This window comes from Anomaloglossus baeobatrachus, chromosome 8 (assembly GCF_048569485.1).
Source record: "Anomaloglossus baeobatrachus isolate aAnoBae1 chromosome 8, aAnoBae1.hap1, whole genome shotgun sequence".
Lineage (NCBI taxonomy): Eukaryota > Metazoa > Chordata > Amphibia > Anura > Aromobatidae > Anomaloglossus > Anomaloglossus baeobatrachus.
Genome location: NC_134360.1, coordinates 75,316,882 through 75,340,644, shown reverse-complemented (window position 1 = coordinate 75,340,644; position 23,763 = coordinate 75,316,882). Strand labels below are relative to the sequence as shown.

General features: G+C 49.8%; 1 protein-coding gene across 3 annotated transcripts in view; it reads right to left on the bottom strand.

Moving 5' to 3' along the window:
• Nucleotides 1-1,615: 1,615 nt before the first annotated feature.
• The window catches only part of TEF (TEF transcription factor, PAR bZIP family member), a 63,830-nt gene continuing 41,682 nt past the window's right edge, over nt 1,616-23,763 (bottom strand). For 2 of the 3 annotated variants that reach the window (XM_075321801.1, XM_075321799.1), the window contains exons 3-5: nt 15,711-15,931; nt 13,230-13,441; nt 1,616-4,676 (exon numbers count right to left, since the gene is read on the bottom strand). In XM_075321801.1, coding sequence (XP_075177916.1) covers nt 4,655-4,676; nt 13,230-13,441; nt 15,711-15,931 — 455 coding nt within the window. In that variant the 3' untranslated portion in view covers nt 1,616-4,654. Of the gene's footprint in view, nt 4,677-13,225; nt 13,442-15,710; nt 15,932-23,763 lie in introns of those variants that run through there. The other variant, XM_075321800.1, reaches the window with a different exon arrangement.

Below are 23,763 nucleotides of genomic sequence, written 5' to 3'. Positions count from 1 at the left end.
ATTATACATGGAGCATGGGGGGAGCTGCCAGCATTATACTTGGAGCATGGGGGGGCTGCCTGCATTATACATGGAGCATGGGGGGCGGGGCTGCCAGAATTTTGTAGTTTTTTGCACTAATATATATATATATATATCAATTTAATTCATATTTATTGATCATTTGCACTTTATTCACTCATGTGTTGCATTCACTTGTACATACATATTTTCTTTATATTTATTCATGGCTGTATATATGCCTACATTACTCTCTTATGATTCATGCAATATTACTATTAAGATCACGATCTTATTTTCTTCATTATCAATCTCTCACCTGAATTCGTTTACACGCTCTTGTATGCGCATAGCTTGGGGTACGCTCGGGGCTGTGTGCATGCGTCCGGCTAGATTTCCTGTGGTCACTGGTTTCCGCGTCTGTATCCTGGACGGGTGGCGTCGCATGAGCAGGCTCCAATCATCTGATCCATCGCGTGACCGGAGCCTGCTCGCGTCACGCCCGTCTTTGTATGACGCGGTGCTGTGTGCCTGCCGGCGGTCCTGGCTGGACGCATGCGCCGTCACTAAGCCCCGGTTAATGATGTCATCTGACAGCCTATTGGCTGTCCTGCACATATAATGAAACCTCTGCTGGTCTGACACCCCACCCTGATGAAGGCTTTCATGCTGAAACACGTGTAGGGATGGACGCCGGTGTTGGGGGAGACGTCCAGGGGGTCTCTCTTAGGGTCGCGGAGGAGGATCGGCACCAGCAGGAGGAGATACCACTAGGTAATTTACTAACAGATTCGGCTCATTTATATTTTTAAATTGTATTCCACCCATCTGTTATTTGTACTTTCTGTCCTGCTCCAGTCCTGCCAGAGCTTCCCAATGCACACTTGCACTATATACTTAAAATACTTTGGTTTAACCTCTGGCAGCATGGAATAGGGCTACATGTATTTTGCATAGCCATATTTTTCATTGTATTCCTCCTCCTTGCTGTTCTTTGCTGGTGCTATTTAGTCACTTGTTATTTACCTTGTTTTTAATTCTTTTAATTAATTCTAATAAAATTTATATTTTACTGGCTATTTGCTTTGTAGTTTGGTCATTTCAATTGTTGTTGTGCAGGTAGCCTGGGCTATCTTGTCTTCTATATCACCATGTGGGATAAATTGACATATTTATATTTATTTCCCTGTGTTTTGGCAATTTTTGTTAGATGTACAGTACAAGCACAGTGGATGGCTTTATAGAAATCCCATGCTCACTGTGCATGTGCGGCCTGCAGTGTAAACTGATCTGCGGTGCGGCTTTCCGAGCCTCAAGCATGTCAAGTCTTTGCTGCAGAGGCGCAAGTGTTCCCTGCATGGAGAACAGAAGAGAAAGACCACAGTGACCCGAGCCCGGATCGTGGGCACGAGCAGCAGCAGCCTCTTGCGGAGGAGACTTGTGGCCCCGCAGAGCAGGACCCGCCGCCCTGATCGTGAGCACAAACCCTTACTGTAATGTGAATGTATATGAGCGACCTCAATCCTGCTGTGAGCACAATGTACAACATGAGCAAGATACGCGAACATACAGCCGCGACTTACCAATGTAATAAATCAAAGAAACGGAAGCCAGATTTGAAAACAGATTTACAAAGTTTATATACAAAATAGGTAGATGCCTACATTATCAAATGCAGCTGTACAGGATCAAATTATTTTGTACAGTACAGTTTTATATAAGACATGTCTGAATATAAACTACGTGCATCTGCAACAAAGTAACAAACAAAGCATTTACATTGTTATACTCATTAAAAAGGGATTGTCAGGTTGCTATTACCTAGGTGTGTAGCATCGGAGTACATGCAGTGCGCTCATCTTATACTACGTGAATGCAGATTGTAGAGCACAGCGACCAAGGTCAATTTTCTTTAAAAGAAGCCATCATCAGAATATAATAGAGAACAAATTATGTTTAAAAAAAAAACTTGCAATTTTTCCATTTGCCACTATGGCTTTTAGACTCTTTTGTACTGAAGTGTATAATGAGCGTGTGCAAGTCACTGTGAAGGCATGGAAAGCACAACACATTGTTATTTGTGGATCCTGTGTTAGCAGCTGTCATTGTAATCCTGTCTCTGATGATAAGAAAACGTCTGAAAACTTATCTGGAAAGGACAGGTCTAAAAAAGCCCCAGTGGACAGGGTGAAATGGCAAGATATCAATTTTTGTATTATATATTTTTATTATTGTTTTAAAAAATACATGCAACACAAAAACCTAATTTATTTTTTTCCGTTTTACAAGACACACCGGATTATAATATGCACCCCAAATTTAGAGAAAAAAGATAAAAAAAAAAAAAGGGTGAGAAAAATAAAATAAAATGGGGTCCGTTTTATAATCCGGTGGTGTCTTACCAGGAAGGGGGGGGGGGTCACAAAGGCAGGGGTGGTGGTGGAGTAGGGTGGTGCGACGGGCATCCCGGATGCTCGCTGTGGGCACTGTAAGACAGGAACATCCAGAAACTGTCGGCGGTGCAGGCTTCAAAGCAATGGCGCCTGGAGTCGGCGCATGCGCAGATTGTAGTGACGAGCCAAGATCTCATCTGCGCTTGCGCCACCTCCGGGCGCCATTTTCATTAAGTCCACTGTTGGGAGATTAATGGGCTTGGAGGTGGCGTGTGTGCGGATGAGATCTTGAGCCAAGAGCTTAATCTGCGCACGCGCTGACTTCGGATGACATTATTTGAAGCCCGCGCTGCCGACATTTTCAGGATGGCCCCTGCCTCATCACCTGCAGCACAGCATGCAGCATTGTTCCTGCCTCGTGACCCCTCTCCACCACCCCATAGTAAGCTACATTCGGGTTATAAGACGCACCCATTATTTTCCTCCCAAATTTTTGGGAGGAAAAGTGCGTCTTATAATCCAAAAATACGGTAAAATAAGTAATTGTGTGATGAATGCTTTCCATTAAAGACCATTTAGATAAATGAGGCCCTTTGGTCACTCCGCACCCTCGTCTTAACATTCTGAGTGTGCGCAGCAGCAATATCATCCGATCGGTCAATCAAGCCGGCATTACGCTTCCATTTCTCCAAGTTTAGGGGTCTTTTATTACCACGTAACATTTTAGAAAGTCAGCACTACATGTCCTCTGCTGTTTCACACTTAGGTAATAAAAATCCCTTTAAACAACGATGTTACCAACTGGCACACTAAACTAGTTCACTAGACTTCACCTCTTACAAACGTTATAGCAATAAAAATAAATTTCCATTATACAGTACTATATATAAAATGCCTTCAATTTGCTATTAAAACCTGTCCATAGATGCCGCTAGTGTGAGGCTATGTTCACATGTTGCATTTTGCTGTGCGTTTCTGCAGTCAAAACCTGCTCTCTTGGCAGTAAACCGCTTCCAAAAGGCAGGTGTTGCTGCTTTTTTTGGTTAGGTCTTAAAACGTAGTGGTTGCGTTCTTTTTGCACTCATTGCTTTCAATGGAGGAAAAAAAACAAACAAACGCTGCACAAACAAAAAAAAAAAAAAAAGTTGACATGCTGCGTTTTCAATTTTGGAAAAACACAATCACGTGCGAGAGATTTCTGAGATCTCATAGCTTTTGTTGATACTGTAAAAAGCAGCTTTGGCTTTGCATAAACCTCATGGAAAAAAGTTGCAAAAAAATCGCCGCAAAAATGCAATGTGTGAACATGGCCTTAGACCTCGTTCCAGTGTCTATAATACAGATGTAAAAATTTTGGCCCGATCACCTCTCCAATGACCCAAACGTAACTTACAGCCGTAATACAGATGCTAAAACTGCGCCAGCAGCACGGTGGTCTGAATGTGGTCTTAATCTGTCAATTTTGCACCATCCTTTCGCCTCCAGTGGACTACAGTCTAGATCATGGTGGTGTTCCCTATGGCTCCCAGGTATTGCTGGTGGCTGCTATAGATGAGCATCACTCCTATTTTTTGCACGACAATCAATTAGTTCAAGTGGAAAGGAACATTTTTCGGAAAAAAACCAACATGTTATACATCCTAGAAAGACCATGGACATTAAGGTGGTCTTATACAAGATCGATCACTTGCACACATCAGTGGATCCACTTCTATTCCCACCATAAACTGCTCCTCCCTGGTCCATGTGCTGTGCTGGACGTACAGCCAGGGACAGGGTCTGGAAAGAGCAGACTTTTTTTTCTCATTTTGTAAAAACACTTATTTTCATTTTATTTATTTTTTTTTAATTGTTGGGTCACCACAAGATAATTTTCCATCATCCACCATCACGAGTTTCTATTGAACAGTAGCATCTTCCCCTACAAACCATTCCAATAACCATGAAAGCCAGGCGTCAAGCTCCGCCGTAGGAAACTCCTTCTGAAGACTCGCATTAGTTTACGCTGCGACGTGTTACACTAGCGCCGATGTTGATCACTCTGTATTAAAACCCTCCTGCCCGGCAGAAGGAGGGCAGAAAAAAAAAATTCCCAGAAGATCCAGAAAAAAAATTATTTTCATAGAGAAAATGTCTTTAGAGTCCTTAGAAGTAGTTGGAGACTTGTAGAAATAGTGTAAAATCCACCCGGATCCAGACTGGGAATCAATTATTGAAAAAGTTGCTTTTGAGGGAAAAAAAAAATAAATTTGAAAGAAGGATCACTCTGAATCACTGAAGTCACTTGAAATAAAAGAAGAGAAGTGTGAGACACGCAGAAAAGTCATCAAACGCCAACATTAAGCCAATATCAACACATGGGGAGTATGGGATGAGAGTAACAATGTGCAGATGACAAAAAGGGAAAAGCGCGTTTATTTCCCGTGATGACATCAGACAGACAAATATCACTGAAATCTAGGTTTCCAAGTCTTATTGGCTATAACAACATTTAATATATACGTCCTACCACTACTTCTGTGGGTGGATATTTATACATTATAGGATTACAGAAAGTAACCTGCCGAAAATTCTCTCATGACTTACCCAAAACCCATTATATACAGTATACACACACACACACACACACGTATGTACATACATACAAGTACACATACAAGTATACACACACACACACGTACGTACGTACATACATACATACAAGTACACATACAAGAATATACACACACACACACACACACACACGTACGTAGATACTACAAGTACACATACAAGTATACACACACACATTCATACACGTATACACACACACGTATACATACAAGTATACAACACATACATACACACATACAAGTATACACACACACACACGTATACACACAAAAGTATACATACAAGTATACATACACACACATACATACAAGTATACACACACAAGTATACATACAAGTATACATACACACACATACATACAAGTATACACACACACACAAGTATACATATACACACATACATACAAGTATACACACACACACACATACACAGACTCATACATACAAGTATACATTACACACACATACAAATATACACACATGTATACAAATATACACACACGCTTACATACAAATATATATACACACACACACATACATACATACATACATACATACATATATATATATATATCTCAACACATACATGCTGTATATGCAGGTTTGTCCTTATGGTGCATGTTTTATCATAACAAGAACCCCTTTGTCTACAACAAAAACTCACATGCCCCTGGCCGATGCAATACTCAGCTCCATGTTTCTTCTTAAAAATGGAACATGCAGTGGTGCAAGACACTGATTTTTTTTTTTTTATATAGGGGATTATATAGGACATGTGATGATCCACAAACTGCAGCTCCTACATAGCATGCCAGTGTCTTGTGTGATGCATATACCTGTTTTTTTTTCTTCCCTGAATTTAGTAGGGGTTGTGAACCCTTTCCCATGCACCCCATTACAGTATAACGACTAAGCCAGAAAGAAGAGCGCTGGCACAGTGAATATTAGGCTATGTGCGCACGCTGCGTTTTCTTGACGCTGCATTTTTGTGCGTTTTTGGCCGCTAAAAACGCACAAAGAAGGGAATTTTGTTTACTTACCGTAAATTCCTTTTCTTCTAGCTCCAATTGGGAGACCCAGACAGTGGGTGTATAGCTACTGCCCTCTGGAGGCCGCACAAAGAACTACACTTAAAAGTGTAAGGCCCCTCCCCTTCTGGCTATACACCCTCCCGTAGGAGTACAGATTCCTCAGTTTTAGTACCAAAGCAAGAAGGAGGAAAGCCAATAACAGTTTCAAAAACAAATTCAATCCGATAACACGATCGGAGAACTTAAGAAACAACATGAACAACATGTGCACCCGAAAAAACGAAACCCTAAGAACAAATAGGGCGGGTGCTGGGTCTCCCAATTGGAGCTAGAAGAAAAGGAATTTACGGTAAGTAAACAAAATTCCCTTCTTCTTTTTCGCTCCTAATTGGGAGACCCAGACAGTGGGACGTCCAAAAGCAGTCCCTGGGTGGGTAAAAAGATACCACATGAACGGGCTGTCAGACAGCCTCTTCCTACAGGTGGGCCACCGCCGCCTGAAGGACCTGTCTACCTAGGCTGGCATCTGCCGAAGCGTAGGTATGCACTTGATAGTGTTTGGTAAACGTGTGCAGACTCGACCAGGTAGCCGCCTGGCACACTTGCTGAGCCGTAGCCTGATGCCGTAATGCCCAGGACGCACCCACGGCTCTGGTAGAATGGGCCTTCAGTCCAGATGGAATCGGAAGCCCAGCAGAACGGTATGTGTGAAGAATTGGTTCCTTGATCCACCGCGCCAGGGTGGATTTGGAAGCTTGCGATCCCTTATGCTGACCAGCGACTAGGACAAAGAGCGCATCCGAACGGCGTAGAGCCGCCGTGCGAGAAATGTAAATCCTGAGTGCTCTCACCAGGTCCAACAGATGTAAACCCTTTTCAAATTGGTGAACTGGATGCGGACACAAAGATGGTAAGGTGATATCCTGATTGAGATGAAAGGAAGAAACCACCTTGGGAGAAAACTCTGGAATTGGACGCAGTACTACCTTGTCTTGGTGAAACACCAGGAAGGGAGATTTGCAAGATAACGCCGCTAGCTCGGACACTCTTCGAAGAGACGTGACCGCCACAAGAAAAACTACCTTTTGTGAAAGCCGAGAAAGGGGAACCTCTTTCAAAGGCTCGAAAGGCGGTTTCTGGAGAGCAATGAGAACCTTGTTCAGATCCCAGGGTTCCAATGGCCGTCTGTAAGGAGGAACGATATGACAAACTCCTTGGAGAAACGTGCGTACTTTAGAAAGCTGTGCCAAGCGCTTCTGAAAGAATACGGATAGCGCGGAGACTTGACCCTTAAGAGAGCTAAGCGACAAACCTTTTTCCAACCCAGACTGCAGGAAGGAAAGAAAAATTGGCAATGCAAATGGCCAGGGAGAAAACCCTTGAGCCAAGCACCACGCTAAGAATATCTTCCACATTCTGTGATAGATCTTAGCTGAGGATGGTTTTCTAGCCTGTCTCATTGTGGCAACAACCTCCTGAGATAAAGCTGAGGCCGCTAGGATCCAGGACTCAATGGCCACACAGTCAGGTTCAGGGCCGCAGAATTCAGATGGAAAAACGGCCCTTGAGACAGCAAATCTGGACGGTCTGGTAGTGTCCACGGTTGGCCTACCGTGAGATGCCACAGATCCGGGTACCACGACCTTCTTGGCCAATCTGGAGCGACGAGTATGGCTCGATGGCAGTCGGACCTGATTTTCCGGAGAACTCTGGGTAACAATGCTAGAGGTGGGAACACATAGGGGAGTCGGAATTGCGACCAATCCTGAACCAAGGCGTCTGCCGCCAGTGCTCGGTGATCGTGAGACCGTGCCATGAAAACTGGGACCTTGTTGTTGTGCCGTGACGCCATCAGATCGACGTCCGGCGTCCCCCAGCGGCAACAGATCTGCTGAAACACGTCCGGGTGAAGTGACCATTCTCCTGCGTCCATGCCCTGGCGACTGAGAAAGTCTGCTTCCCAGTTTTCCACGCCTGGGATGTGAACTGCGGATATGGTGGACGCTCTGCTTTCCACCCACGTCAAAATCCGTTGGACTTCTTGAAAAGCTTGGCGACTGCGTGTTCCCCCTTGGTGGTTGATGTAAGCCACCGCCGTAGAATTGTCCGACTGAATCCGAATCTGCTTGCCTTCCAGCCATTGTTGGAAGGCTCGCAGGGCAAGATAGATTGCTCTGATTTCCAGAACATTGATCTGCAGGGTGGACTCTTCCAGAGTCCACATCCCCTGAGCCCTGTGGTGGAGATACACCGCTCCCCACCCTGATAGGCTCGCATCCGTCGTGACCACTGCCCAAGACGGGGGAAGGAACGACTTTCCCTGTGACAATGAGGTGGGGAGAAGCCACCAACGGAGAGAGTCCTTGGCAGTCTGAGAGAGGGAGACAGTCCTGTCGAGGGACGTCGATTTCCCGTCCCATTGGCGTAGAATGTCCCATTGTAGAGGGCGCAGATGAAACTGCGCGAACGGGACTGCCTCCATTGCTGCTACCATCTTTCCTAGGAAATGCATGAGGCGCCTCAGTGAGTGCGACTGGCTCTGAAGGAGAGATTGCACTCCAGTCCGTAGCGAGCACTGCTTGTCCAGTGGAAGCTTCACTATCGCTGAGAGAGTATGAAACTCCATGCCAAGATAAGTCAGAGATTGGGTCGGGGTCAGATGAGACTTTGGAAAGTTGATAATCCACCCGAAACTCTGGAGAGTGTCTAGTGCCACCTTCAGACTGTGTTGGCATGCCTCTTGAGAGGGTGCCTTTATAAGCAGGTCGTCTAGATACGGGATGACCGAGTGACCCTGCGAGTGCAGAACAGCTACTACTGCTGCCATGACCTTGGTGAAGACCCGGGGGGCTGTTGCCAGACCGAAAGGTAACGCTACGAACTGTAGGTGTTCGTCGTGTATGACGAAGCGTAGGAAACGCTGATGCTCTGGTGCGATCGGCACGTGGAGATACGCATCCTTGATATCTATTGATGCTAGAAAATCTCCTTGAGACATTGAGGCTATGACGGAGCGTAGGGATTCCATCCGGAACCTCCTGACTTTTACGTGTCTGTTGAGCAACTTTAGATCCAGGACGGGCCGATACGATCCGTCCTTTTTTGGGACCACAAACAGATTGGAGTAAAAACCGTGACCTTGTTCCTGAAGCGGGACGGAGGTCACCACTCCTTCCGCCTTTAGAGCGGCCACCGCCTGCAACAGAGCATCGGCTCGGTCTGGTGGTGGAGAAGTTCTGAAGAGACGAGTTGGCGGACGAGAACTGAACTCTATCCTGTACCCGTGAGACAGAATATCCCTCACCCAACGGTCTTTGACGTGTGACAGCCAGATGTCGCCAAAGTGGGAAAGCCTCCCACCGACCGCGGGTGTGGGAATCGGAGACCGCAAGTCAGGAGGACGCCGTCTTGGCAACGGTTCCTCCGGCTGTCCTTTTTGGGCGTGACTGAGACCTCCAAGAATCTGAGCGTCTCTGGTCCTTTTGAGTCTTTTTTGACGAGGCGAATTGGGACCTGCCCGGTCCTCGAAAGGACCGATAACCAGACTGACCCTTCCTTTGTTGGGGTTTGTTTTGTCTGTGTTGCGGTAAGGATGAGTCCTTACCCTTGGAGTGTTTGATGATTTCATCCAAACGCTCTCCAAACAATCGGTCACGAGAAAAAGGCAAATTGGTTAAGCACTTCTTGGAATGAGAATCTGCTTTCCAATGTCTCAACCACAGGGCCCTACGCAAAACAACGGAGTTGGCTGACGCCACTGCCGTGCGGCTTGTAGCGTCAAGAACAGCATTAATCGCGTACGACGCGAATGCCGCCATTTGCGAGGTCAATGGTGCTACCTGCGGGGCACATGCACGTGTGACGGAGTCAACTCGCGCAAGCCCGGCTGAGATAGCTTGGAGTGCCCATACGGCCGCAAAAGAAGGCGCTAATGACGCTCCAATCGCTTCATAGATGGATTTCAGCCAGAGCTCCATCTGCCTGTCAGTGGCATCTTTAAGTGCCGCTCCATCTTCAACTGCAACCAAGGATCTAGCTGCAAGCCTGGAAATTGGAGGATCCACTTTTGGACACTGGGTCCAACCCTTGACCACCTCAGGGGGAAAAGGATAGCGTGTATCTTTAAGCCGTTTAGGAAAACGCCTTTCAGGATAAGCGTGGGGTTTCTGGATTGCGTCTCTAAAGTCAGCGTGGTCCAGAAAAGTGCTTAAAGTACGCTTAGGGTATCTGAAATGGATTCTCTCGTGCTGCGAAGCTGACTCCTCCACAAGAGGAGCTGGTGGGGAAATATTTAACATCTTATTGATGTTAAATATAAGATCATTAACTATGGCGTCACCATCTGGTGTATCTAGATTGAGTGCGGTCCCAGGATCAGAATCCTGATCAGTTACGTCCGCCTCATCACCCATAGATTCATCTCGCTGGGATTCTGACCATTGAGATGAATGTGAAGGCCCGTCATAGCGAGCCCGCTTAGGCTGCCCGGGGCCATCGTCCGAGTCAGAGTCTTCACCCTGAGGTGTGTATGCCCGTCCCGGAGCTTGGAGCTGAGGGGGACCAGGGGGCAATGATTGCACAGTGTCCGTGGCCTGAAGTACAGGCCTAGCTCGCAATGTGTCCAGAATTTGTGACATAGTGAGAGACATTCTGTCAGCAAAAGCTGCAAACTCAGTTCCTGTCACCTGGACAGCATTCACAGGTGGTACACCCTGGGTCACGTCCAGCAGAGGTCCCGACTGTGCAAGCGCCGCAGGGGCCGAGCACTGCACACAATGGGGGTCCGTGGAGCCTGCTGGTAGAAAAGTCCCACAAGCGGTGCAGGAAGCATATAATGTCTGTGCCTTGGCACCCTTGCGTTTTACGGACGACATGTTGCTGGCTCTCTGCAATGTGAGAGAGTCTATAGCCAAAGGGCGCCCAGCGCTATGCAATACAAAGTATTTGTATAAACAAAATACTAAGAATAATACTGGCACAAGAGGGGGCTTACCGCCCGCTGAATAGCGGGTAAGAGGCTGCAGATTCCCTGTCTGGGTCTCCCCGGCTCCCCTCTGCAGCTCAGCGTGTCAGCAGGAATGGCTGCCGGCGTCTGTGGAGAGGGGCGGTCCGTGGGAGTTCCCAAACAAAAGTGCGGGAACAGTGTCCCCTCTGTGCCGATTGTGAGGGCTGGAGTATGTAAAAACGACTCCAGCCCTCAGCGCTGATGCACTGGCCAGCGTCCCGCCCCTCTCCTGACTGGCAGGTCTGGGGGCGGGAACGAACGGAAGTAGGCCGCAAAAGCCGGGGACTCGAGTTATCAGCGCGGCCGCCGTAAAAGCGCGGGCCGCGCTGAAGTCCCCGGCGCACCACAAGTGTCAGCCGCGCCGCAGTCCCAGCGGCCGGCATGATCGTTCCTAGACGTGGCCAGCGTCCCGCCCCTCTCCTGACTGGCAGGTCCGGGGGCGGGAACGAACGGAAGCAGGCCGCAAAAGCCGGGGACTCGAGTTATCAGCGCGGCCGCCGTAAAAGCGCGGGCCGCGCTGAAGTCCCCGGCGCACCACAAGTGCCAGCCGCGCCGCAGTCCCAGCGGCCGGCGCGACCGTTTCCCACTAGTGTGCCTGCTTCAGCGAAGCTGAATGAGGCCTGGCACAAGCGCCGTAGCGCTGATGTCCCCCGGCGCACTACAACACCCAGCAAGCTGCGGTGTGAGCGCCTGCACGGGGACACAGAGTACCTTGAGGATGCAGGGCCATGTCCCTGATGTACTCCGCTCCATCCAGCATCTTCTCCAGGGGCTGTAGATGGAGCACGGTCTCAGTGCCTGGAGACCGGTAAATCCCACTTCACCCAGAGCCCTGTAAAAAGGGATGGGGAAGGAATCAGCATGTGGGCTCCTGCCGCCGTACCCGCAATGGGTACCTCAACCTTACAAACACCTCCGACATACAGTGGGGTGAGAAGGGAGCATGCTGGGGACACTATATGTGTCCTCTTTTCTTCCATCCGACATAGTCAGCAGCTGCTGCTGACTAAAAACAATGGAGCTATGCGTGCGTGTCTGACCTCCTTGCGCACAAAGCTAAAACTGAGGAATCTGTACTCCTACGGGAGGGTGTATAGCCAGAAGGGGAGGGGCCTTACACTTTTAAGTGTAGTTCTTTGTGCGGCCTCCAGAGGGCAGTAGCTATACACCCACTGTCTGGGTCTCCCAATTAGGAGCGAAAAAGAAAACGCACCTGCATCGAAAAACCGCATAAAAAACGCATGCGTTTTTACCGCGATTTGGTGCGTTTTTGGCTGCGTTTTTCCAATGCATTGCATGGGTGGAAAATGCAGAAAAATGCAGAAAGGAATTGACATGTCCATTTTTTTTTTCAAGCTCAAAAACGCAGCTTAAAAAAACAGTTGTGTGCGAACAGCAAAAATGAAAACTCAGACTTTGCTGGGGAAGCAAAGTCATGCAGTTTTGAGGCCAAAAACGCACCCGAAAAACGCGCGAAAAACGCACTGTGCGCACATAGCCTTATACGTAAAGCTTCATTACCCCGCAGCCGCATATCAGGAAAATCAGTGGCCACATACATTCGGTAGCCATCTATCAAATGTACAGCTGTCAGCCTTCTTTTCCGACCCTTCCAGGCACACTCAGCACGGTGAAATGTGCGTACCTTCTCAGTAAGATGCCACTTCTGGGAGCCGCCTTTGTTTCTGAGAACAAAAGGACTGAAGTGCCTGATCAGCTTTAGGTTGAGGACCGTCATCTCACTCACCTAAATAAATTCCACATTCACTTAAATATAGCCTGAGAAATCCAGTCTAAAATGTAGAGAGATCACTAAGACTTTCCCCTTCCACACTTAAATCTACAGCCCTACATGACCTCCATGGTTAAGGAACTCTCCATATAACGCTACATGACCTTCATCGTCTAAAGACTGTACAACCTCCTCGAAATGTCTGGATTATTATGAGACTTCTTAGTGGGCTACAGACGGGCAAAAGTAGTGATGACTGTACTCTTTGGGATTCTACAGGAGGGCTTTTACCCAATTTTGGTACCAAAAACCCCATGGTGCCCAAGTCTCTCATCCACCATTACTACCAGTAAGATTGTTCAGTACATCATCTATCAGCTCTAATATATTGAAAGAAAAAAATATTCTTATAGGGTGGGAAGGACATTTGGTAACATTTGTGAAGAGGATACTTACAACTGTCCATATTGGCCCTCATATTTGGTAATTATGTTTCTGCATTTGCCCAGCTCCTTCCGTAACTCGGCCACTTCTGTACGTAGAGCGGTGTTCTCCTTTTCCAGGAAAGCTGCTCGGACAGTGATCTGGTTCTCTTTAAGTCTCCGGGCATCTCGAGATCTCTTAGCTGCCACATTATTCTTCTTCCGTCTGTTCCAGTATTTTTCATCCTGCATGAATGATCATCAATGGTTACACAAAGGACATCGAGCCGGTGAGTACACTACAAGGGAAAATTACAGGAATTCATCAAATACCACATTTTTCGGATTATATGATGGACTTTTCCTCCCAAGAATTTGGGAGTAAAATGAGGGGCGCGTCTTATTATGCAAATGTAGCTTACAGGGGGGAGGTGGTGGAGAGGGGTAGCAGGAGGCAGGGGCAATGCTGCAGGCAGTGAGCTGCTCTGTGCTGCGGGTGGTGCTCTGCACTGCGACCTGTGGTGAGGCAGGGGCCATCCTGAAGATGGCGCCCGGAGTCGACACGTGTGCAATTGGAGCGCTCAGCTCAAGATCTCATCTGCACACGCGCCAACTCCGGCCCACTGATGTCCCAGCAGTGGACTTCAGGAACATAGCGCCCGGAGGGGGGAGGGGCGCAGATGAGATCTTGACTGGTCATTAAACGAAGAACTCATTCTGCGTGCACACTGACTCCTGGCGCCATTTCTTTGAAGCCCGCACCGCCGACAGTTCCTGGAAGTTTTCTCTGCCTTACAGCACCACAAGCATCTGGGACACCTGCTCCACCGCCCCTGCCTCCTAGGATTCCACTGCTCCACCACCGCCCCTGCCTCCTAGGATTCCACTGCTCCACCACCGCCCCTGCCTCCTAGGATTCCACTGCTCCACCACCGCCCCTGCTTCCTAGGATTCCGCTGCTCCACCGCCCCTGCCTCCTAGGATTCCGCTGCTCCACCACCGCCCCTGCCTCCTAGGATTCCACTGCTCCACCACCGCCCCTGCCTCCTAGGATTCCACTGCTCCATCACCGCCCCTGCCTCCTAGGATTCCACTGCTCCACCACCGCCCCTGCCTCCTAGGATTCCGCTGCTCCACCACCGCCCCTGCCTCCTAGGATTCCACTGATCCACCACCACCCCTGCCTCCTAGGATTCCGCTGCTCCACCACCGCCCCTGCCTCCTAGGATTCCGCTGCTCCACCACCGCCCCTGCCTCCTAGGATTCCACTGCTCCTCCACCGCCCCTGCCTCCTAGGATTCCGCTGCTCCACCACCGCCCCTGCCTCCTAGGATTCCACTGCTCCACCACCGCCCCTGCCTCCTAGGATTCCACTGCTCCACCACCGCCCCTGCCTCCTAGGATTCCACTGCTCCACCACCGCCCCTGCCTCCTAGGATTCCACTGCTCCACCACCGCCCCTGCCTCCTAGGATTCCACTGCTCCACCACCGCCCCTGCCTCCTAGGATTCCACTGCTCCACCACCGCCCCTGCCTCCTAGGATTCCACTGCTCCACCACCGCCCCTGCCTCCTAGGATTCCACTGCTCCACCACCGCCCCTGCCTCCTAGGATTCCACTGCTCCACCACCGCCCCTGCCTCCTAGGATTCCACTGCTCCACCACCGCCCCTGCCTCCTAGGATTCCACTGCTCCACCACCGCCCCTGTCTCCTAGGATTCCACTGCTCCACCACCGCCCCTGCCTCCTAGGATTCCAGTGCTCCACCACCGCCCCTGCCTCCTAGGATTCCACTGCTCCACCACCGCCCCTGCCTCCTAGGATTCCACTGCTCCACCACCGCCCCTGCCTCCTAGGATTCCACTGCTCCACCACCGCCCCTGCCTCCTAGGATTCCACTGCTCCACCACCGCCTCTGCATCCTAGGATTCCACTGCTCCACCACCGCCCCTGCCTCCTAGGATTCCACTGCTCCACCACCGCCCCTGCCTCCTAGGATTCCACTGCTCCACCACCGCCCCTGCCTCCTAGGATTCCACTGCTCCACCACCGCCCCTGCCTCCTAGGATTCCACTGCTCCACCACCGCCCCTGCCTCCTAGGATTCCACTGCTCCGCCCCTGCCTCCTAGGATTCCACTGCTCCACCACCGCCTCTGCATCCTAGGATTCCACTGCTCCACCACCGCCCCTGCCTCCTAGGATTCCACTGCTCCACCACCGCCCCTGCCTCCTAGGATTCCACTGCTCCGCCCCTGCCTCCTAGGATTCCACTGCTCCACCACCGCCTCTGCCCCCCCAGGTAAGACACCACCGTATTATAAGTCATACCTCATTTTTTTCCCTTTACTTTTTTTTGCAAATTTAGGGTACATCTTATAATCCGGTGTGTCTTATAAAACGAAAAATACGTTATATGAAAGATTTTCTATCTTGTGCTACCGTATAATATTATACGCTGTAAAATACTGCTAAACATTAGAAACAAAGGGGAAAAAGTAGCACAAGTTTGGACACCTTCAGATCCTCTGGGACGTAAACTTTCTTGGCCTTCTTGATCATGGGTTGTGGCTTCAACTCTTCTTCCGCAAATTTGTGTTTTCTTGGATCAAAAAGTTCCCCTCCCGGCACGCTGGAGAGCACCAGGTCACTGGGGTCCGGATTGAAGTTCACTTCTACTTCTACCTTTTCTGGATCGACAGGACTTGGCGGATCCGACTCTTCTTTTATAGAGACTTCTATGTTGCAGAAACAAACAGGCAAATTTACTAAATGGTAAAACTGTATTTCCTTATACGAAATGGTTCACTAACCAGACGAAATGCAACTAGATCTAGAAATGATGTTCAGGACCTCGCTCTATAAAACGAGAAACTTCAGTGGGTTGGGTGAGAATCAGCAGTTTGGCTTGACTGTTAGAATTGCTGCCCCACAAGGTGGCGCTAGAGTTCTAGCTCTCATCCTCTATGAAGAGGCAATGTATATATTCAGATCCAGCAGTAAATGTGCATCAGCAGCTCTAGGAAGGATCATCTAACCCCTTCCAGGGTGCGATCACTGGCAGAGCTCCAGTTAGCACTTTAGGGAGGCAGTTTAGTAGATGGTACCCCCAAAGTGCTAATAGGGGAGATCAGCCATTACTTCCCCATGTTAATGTCTGTATTTTAGTTTTCTGTCTTTGCTTAGGTTCTCTTTAAAAACCAGTCTACACATTTAACACAGTAGGGAAAAAAGGCTCCTACATAAGCCAAGGACATTTTCTTGCTGATGTTCTTTGCAAACTTAAGTTAGGCTACTTTCACACATCAGTTTTTTTCCATCAGGTACAATCCGGAAAAAAACGGGTTAAACGGATCCGGTACCGCATCCGTTTTATCCCCATAGATTTGCATTGTTACCGGATTGTACCTGATGGCTTTGCGTTGCATCCGTTTTTTTTCCGGATGCGGCAAAATTAATCAAAGCGGCGGCCGGAGGCAACGTGTCTTGCAACGTTTTTTTGTCCGGCAAAAAAACGCATTGCGACGGATCCGGCAAGTTTTACAATGAAAGCCTATGGACGCCGGATCCGGCGCAATGCGGTAAAGAAGGGAATTTTGTTTACTTACCGTAAATTCCTTTTCTTCTAGCTCCTATTGGGAGACCCAGACAATTGGGGTGTATAGCTTCTGCCTCCGGAGGCCACACAAAGTATTACACTTTAAAAAGTGTAACCCCTCCCCTCTGCCTATACACCCCCCCGTGCATCATGGGCTCCTCAGTTTTGGTGCAAAAGCAGGAAGGAGGAAACTTATAAATTGGTCTAAGGTAAATTCAATCCGAAGGATGTTCGGAGAACTTAAACCATGAACCAAAGAACAATTCAACATGAACAACATGTGTACACAAAAGAACAACAGCCCGAAGGGAACAGGGGCGGGTGCTGGGTCTCCCAATAGGAGCTAGAAGAAAAGGAATTTACGGTAAGTAAACAAAATTCCCTTCTTCTTTGTCGCTCCATTGGGAGACCCAGACAATTGGGATGTCCAAAAGCAGTCCCTGGGTGGGTAAAAGAATACCCTGAGAAAAAGAGCCAACAACGGCCCTCCTCTTACAGGTGGGCAACCGCCGCCTGAAGGACTCGCCTACCTAGACTGGCATCTGCCGAAGCATAGGTATGCACTTGATAGTGTTTCGTGAAAGTGTGCAGACTAGACCAGGTAGCTGCCTGACACACCTGCTGAGCCGTCGCCCGGTGCCGCAATGCCCAGGACGCACCCACGGCTCTGGTAGAATGGGCTTTCAGCCCTGAAGGAATCGGAAGCCCAGAAGAACGGTAGGCTTCAAAAATCGGTTCCTTGATCCACCGAGCCAAGGTTGACTTGGAAGCCTGCGACCCCTTACGCTGGCCAGCGACAAGGACAAAGAGCGCATCAGAACGGCGCAGTGGCGCCGTGCGAGACACGTAGATCCGGAGTGCTCTCACTAGATCTAACAAATGCAAATCCTTTTCACATTGGTGAATTGGATGAGGGCAAAATGAAGGTAAGGAGATATCCTGATTGAGATGAAAAGGGGACACCACTTTGGGGAGAAAGTCCGGGACCGGACGCAGAACCACCTTATCCTGGTGAAATACCAGGAAGGGGGCTTTGCATGACAGCGCTGCAAGCTCTGACACTCTTCGGAGTGATGTGACTGCCACTAGAAATGCCACCTTCTGCGAAAGACGTGATAGAGAGACATCCCGCAGCGGCTCAAAAGGTGGTTTCTGAAGAGCCCGTAGAACCCTGTTGAGATCCCAGGGTTCCAGCGGACGCTTGTAAGGAGGGACTATGTGGCAAACTCCCTGCAGGAACGTGCGGACCTGCGGAAGCCTGGCTAGACGCTTTTGAAAAAACACGGAGAGCGCAGAGACTTGTCCCTTGAGAGAGCCGAGAGACAAACCCTTGTCCATTCCGGATTGAAGGAAGGAAAGAAACGTGGGTAAGGCAAACGGCCAGGGGGTAAACCCCTTATCAGAGCACCAGGCTAAGAAGATCCTCCAAGCCCTGTGATAGATCTTGGCTGACGTTGGTTTCCTGGCCTGTCTCATAGTGGCAATGACCTCTTGAGATAACCCTGAGGACGCTAGGAGCCAGGACTCAATGGCCACACAGTCAGGTTGAGGGCCGCAGAATTCAGATGGAAAAATGGCCCTTGCGACAGCAAGTCTGGTCGGTCTGGTAGTGCCCACGGTTGGCCCACCGTGAGATGCCACAGGTCCGGGTACCACGACCTCCTCGGCCAGTCTGGAGCGACGAGGATGGCGCGGCGGCAGTCGGACCTGATCTTGCGTAACACTCTGGGCAACAGTGCCAGAGGAGGAAACACATAAGGGAGTTGAAACTGCGACCAATCCTGAACTAAAGCGTCTGCCGCCAGAGCTCTGTGATCTTGAGACCGTGCCATGAATGTCGGGACCTTGTGGTTGTGCCGGGACGCCATTAGGTCGACGTCCGGCATCCCCCAGCGGCAACAGATCTCTTGAAACACGTCCGGGTGAAGGGACCATTCCCCTGCGTCCATGCCCTGGCGACTGAGAAAGTCTGCTTCCCAGTTTTCTACGCCCGGGATGTGAACTGCGGATATGGTGGAGGCTGTGGCTTCCACCCATAGCAGAATCCGCCGGACTTCCTGGAAGGCTTGCCGACTGCGTGTTCCGCCTTGGTGGTTGATGTATGCCACCGCTGTGGAGTTGTCCGACTGAATTCGGATCTGCTTGCCTTCCAGCCACGGCTGGAACGCCTTTAGGGCAAGATACACTGCCCTTATCTCCAGAACATTGATCTGAAGGGAGGACTCTGGCTGAGTCCAAGTACCCTGAGCTCTGTGGTGGAGAAAGACCGCTCCCCACCCTGACAGGCTCGCGTCCGTCGTGACCACAGCCCAGGATGGGGGCAGGAAGGATTTCCCCTTCGACAGAGAAGTGGGAAGAAGCCACCACTGAAGGGAAGCCTTGGCTGCCCGAGACAGGGAGACGTTCCTGTCGAGGGACGTCGACTTCCTGTCCCATTTGCGGAGAATGTCCCATTGAAGTGGACGCAGATGAAACTGCGCAAAAGGAACTGCCTCCATTGCTGCTACCATCTTCCCTAGGAAGTGCATGAGGCGCCGCAAGGGGTGTGACTGGCCTTGAAGGAGAGATTGCACCCCTGTCTGCAGTGAACGCTGTTTGTCCAGCGGAAGTTTCACTATCGCTGAGAGAGTATGAAACTCCATGCCAAGATATGTCAGTGATTGGGCCGGTGTCAGATTTGACTTTGGAAAATTGATGATCCATCCGAAACTCTGGAGAGTCTCCAGAGCAATGCTCAGGCTGTGTTGGCATGCCACTTGAGAGGGTGCCTTGACAAGCAGATCGTCTAAGTAAGGGATCACCGAGTGTCCCTGAGAGTGCAGAACTGCTACTACTGTTGCCATGACCTTAGTGAAGACCCGTGGAGCTGTCGCCAAGCCGAAAGGCAGTGCCACGAACTGAAGGTGTTCGTCCCCTATGGCGAAACGCAGGAAGCGCTGATGCTCTGGAGCAATCGGTACGTGGAGATAAGCATCTTTGATGTCGATTGATGCTAGAAAATCTCCTTGGGACATTGAGGCGATGACGGAGCGGAGCGATTCCATCCGGAACCGCCTGGTTTTTACATGTTTGTTGAGCAGTTTTAGGTCCAGAACAGGACGGAAGGATCCGTCCTTTTTCGGCACCACGAACAAGTTGGAGTAAAAACCGTGACCCTGTTGCTGAAAAGGAACAGGGATCACCACTCCTTCTGCCTTCAGAGTGCACACTGCCTGAAGAAGAGCATCGGCTCGCTCGGGGGGCGGCGATGTTCTGAAGAACCGAGTCGGAGGACGAGAGTTGAACTCTATCCTGTAACCGTGAGACAGAATGTCTCTCACCCAACGGTCTTTTACCTGTGGCAGCCAGGCGTCGCAAAAGCGGGAAAGCCTGCCACCAACCGAGGATGCGGTTTGGGGAGGCCGAAAGTCATGAGGAGGCCGCTTTGGGAGCGGTTCCCCCGGCGGTCTTTTTAGGACGTGACTTAGACCGCCATGAATCGGAGTTCCTCTGATCCTTCTGAGGCCTTTTGGACGAGGAGAATTGAGACCTGCCCGCGGACCGAAAGGACCGAAACCTCGATTGTACCTTCCGTGGTTGAGGTCTGTTTGGTTTGGACTGGGGTAAGGATGAGTCCTTTCCCTTGGATTGTTTAATGATTTCATCCAATCGCTCACCAAACAGACGGTCGCCAGAAAATGGCAAACCGGTTAAGAACTTTTTGGAAGCAGAGTCTGCCTTCCATTCACGTAACCACATGGCCCTGCGGACTGCCACCGAATTGGCGGATGCTACCGCCGTACGGCTCGCAGAGTCCAGGACAGCATTAATGGCGTAGGACGCAAACGCCGACGCCTGAGAGGTTAAGGACACCACTTGCGGAGCAGACGTACGTGTGACTGCATTAATCTGCGCATGACAAGCTGAGATAGCTTGGAGTGCCCATACGGCTGCGAATGCTGGAGCAAAAGACGCGCCGATAGCTTCATAGATGGATTTCAACCAGAGCTCCATCTGTCTGTCAGTGGCATCTTTGAGTGAAGCCCCATCTTCCACTGCAACTATGGATCTAGCCGCCAGTCTGGAGACTGGAGGATCCACCTTGGGACACTGAGCCCAGCCCTTGACAACGTCAGGGGGGAAGGGATAACGTGTATCCTTAAGGTGCTTGGAAAAACGCTTATCTGGACAAGCTCGGTGTTTCTGGACTGCCTCTCTGAAATCGGAGTGATCCAGGAACATACTCATTGTACGCTTGGGAAACCTAAAACGGAATTTCTCCTGCTGAGAAGCTGACTCCTCAATTGGAGGAGCTGGGGGAGAAAGATCCAACACCTGATTGATGGTCGCTATAAGGTCATTCACTATGGCGTCACCTTCAGGTGTATCTAGGTTGAGAGCGGCATCAGGATCCGAATCCTGATCTGCTACCTCCGCTTCATCATCCAGAGAGTCCTCCTGCTGAGACCCTGAACAGTGTGATGAGGTCGAGGGAATTTCCCAGCGAGCCCGTTTAGGCGGCCTGGGACTGCGGTCCGTGTCAGAGACCTCACCCTGGGACCTATGGGTCACCCCAGGAGCACTTTGCTGCTCCAACTGAGGGGGGCCTGGGGTCAATGATTGAACAGTGCCCGTGGCCTGAGTCACCGGTCTGGACTGTAAGGCTTCTAGTATCTTAGCAGACCATTTATCCATACTCTCAGACAGTTTGTCAGCAAATACTGCAAACTCCGTCCCTGTCACCTGGACAGTGGTAGCAGGTGGTTCCACCTGGGCCACCAGTAGCAGAGGCTCCGGCTGAGTAAGTGCCACAGGGGCCGAGCATTGCACACAATGAGGATCGGTGGAACCTGCCGGTAGTATAGCCGCACATGAGGTACAGGTTGCAAAGTAAGCCTGTGCTTTGGCACCCTTGCTTTTTGCGGACGACATGCTGTTGTCTCCTCTGAGTACAATCCAGGAGGGTATATAGCCAAAAATCAACAGTGTGACCGTACAGTGTAAATGTATAGCATATAAGCATATATATATATGTACACTTCGGCACTCAGTGGGGCCAGCACCCAGGTGCTGCTTACCGACCGCTCAAAGCGGTTGTGTGATCACCAGATTCCCTTGCCTGGGTCTCCCAGAGCCGTGTTGTCTCTCCTCTCCAGCGTCAGAAGTGCTGACAGGAATGGCTGCCGGCGTTCTGTGGGGAGGAGGGGGCCGTGGGCGTGCCCTAGAAAGTGCGGGAATCTGGAGCCCCACTGTGCTGAATGAGGGGGGAGGAGGATACAGAGTATGCTCCAGCCCTCAGCGCTGACGTCCTGTGCAGCGTCCCGCCCTTCCCCTGACTGGCAGGCCTGGGGGCGGGAATATGCGATACTAGGCCGCAAAAGCCGGGGACTAAAGTTATAAGCGCGGCCGGCAAATAAGCGCGGCCGGCGCGGTAGTCCCCGGCGCACTAACACACCCAGCAGTGCTGCAGTGTGTATGGCACAAGCGCTCCATGCGCGGTCCCCCAGGGGGACAAAGAGTACCTCACAGTAGCAGGGCCTTGTCCCTGACGATACCCGGCTCCTGTCCAGCAGATTCCCCAGGGGCTGCGGAGGGAGCACGGCCTCAGTGCCTGGAGACCGATTAGGATCCCACTTCACCCAGAGCCCATTAAGGGATGGGGAAGGAAAACAGCATGTGGCTCCTGCCTGTGTACCCGCAATGGGTACCTCAACCTTAACAGCACCGCCGACCAGAGTGGGGTGAGAAGGGAGCATGCTGGGGGCCCTGTTATGGGCCCTCTTTTCTTCCATCCGACCTAGTCAGCAGCTACTGCTGACCAAGATGTGGAGCTATGCGTGGATGTCAGCCTCCTTCGCACAAAGCATGAAAACTGAGGAGCCCGTGATGCACGGGGGGGTGTATAGGCAGAGGGGAGGGGTTACACTTTTTAAAGTGTAATACTTTGTGTGGCCTCCGGAGGCAGAAGCTATACACCCCAATTGTCTGGGTCTCCCAATGGAGCGACAAAGAAAAATGGATGCGGCTACTGCGCATGCTCCAAATTAATTAAAAAAGCTGATCCTTAAAAAAAAACGGACAAAACGGATGCAAACCGTATCCACCGGATCCGGTTTTGTACGCATCCGTTAAAAACCGGATCCGGTTTTACATTTTTTTGCCGGATCCTTTGGATCAGGAAAAAAAAGGATTGTGCCTGAATGCAGAAAACTGATGTGTGAAAGTAGCCTTAGATAACACCTTTTATCCTTAGGATAAACCACCAATACTAGATCAAAGGGCGTCCGACTATTGGCACACCTTCCGATCAACTATTTGAACAGACAAGAAGGCTTAAAGGGGTATTCCCATCTCCAAGATCCTATCCTAGTAGGTGTAATAATAATATTAGCAAATACCTCCAATTAGAAATGTAGTATAGTTCTCCTGATTAGCTATATCGCTTACCTAATGAGCAAGGCATTGCAGTAAGTTAGGTATCCATAGTTTCGACCACTAGCGACTAATGCTCAAGCACTGTATCCATGGATACCTAACTTACTGCAATACCCTGCACATGAGGTAAGCAACATAGATAATCAGGAGAACTATACTACATTTCTAATTGGAGATATTTGATATTAATATTACTACTACATATTGGGAAAGGATCTTAGAGATGAGAATACCTCCTAAAAGAAGCCCTCCCAAGCATATTTATTTTTCATTAAAATCTGTGTATATATGCATGTAATGAAGTACAAGTATATTAATGTATTCATTATTATTATTATTTATTATTATAGCACCATTAATTCCAACTCATCACCTATTGCCGCTCTCTCCGGTATCCAGCGCTGTTTATCTCCTCTTCTCAGTGATGTCACCGCTCTGCAGACTCTCCTGGTCACACTGTGCTATGTGCGGCTTTTACAATGTAAGTGTATGGACTGTCAGAACGAAGCTCCATAGACTTGCATTGTAAAAGAGACATCCAGGTCACATATTGAGCAA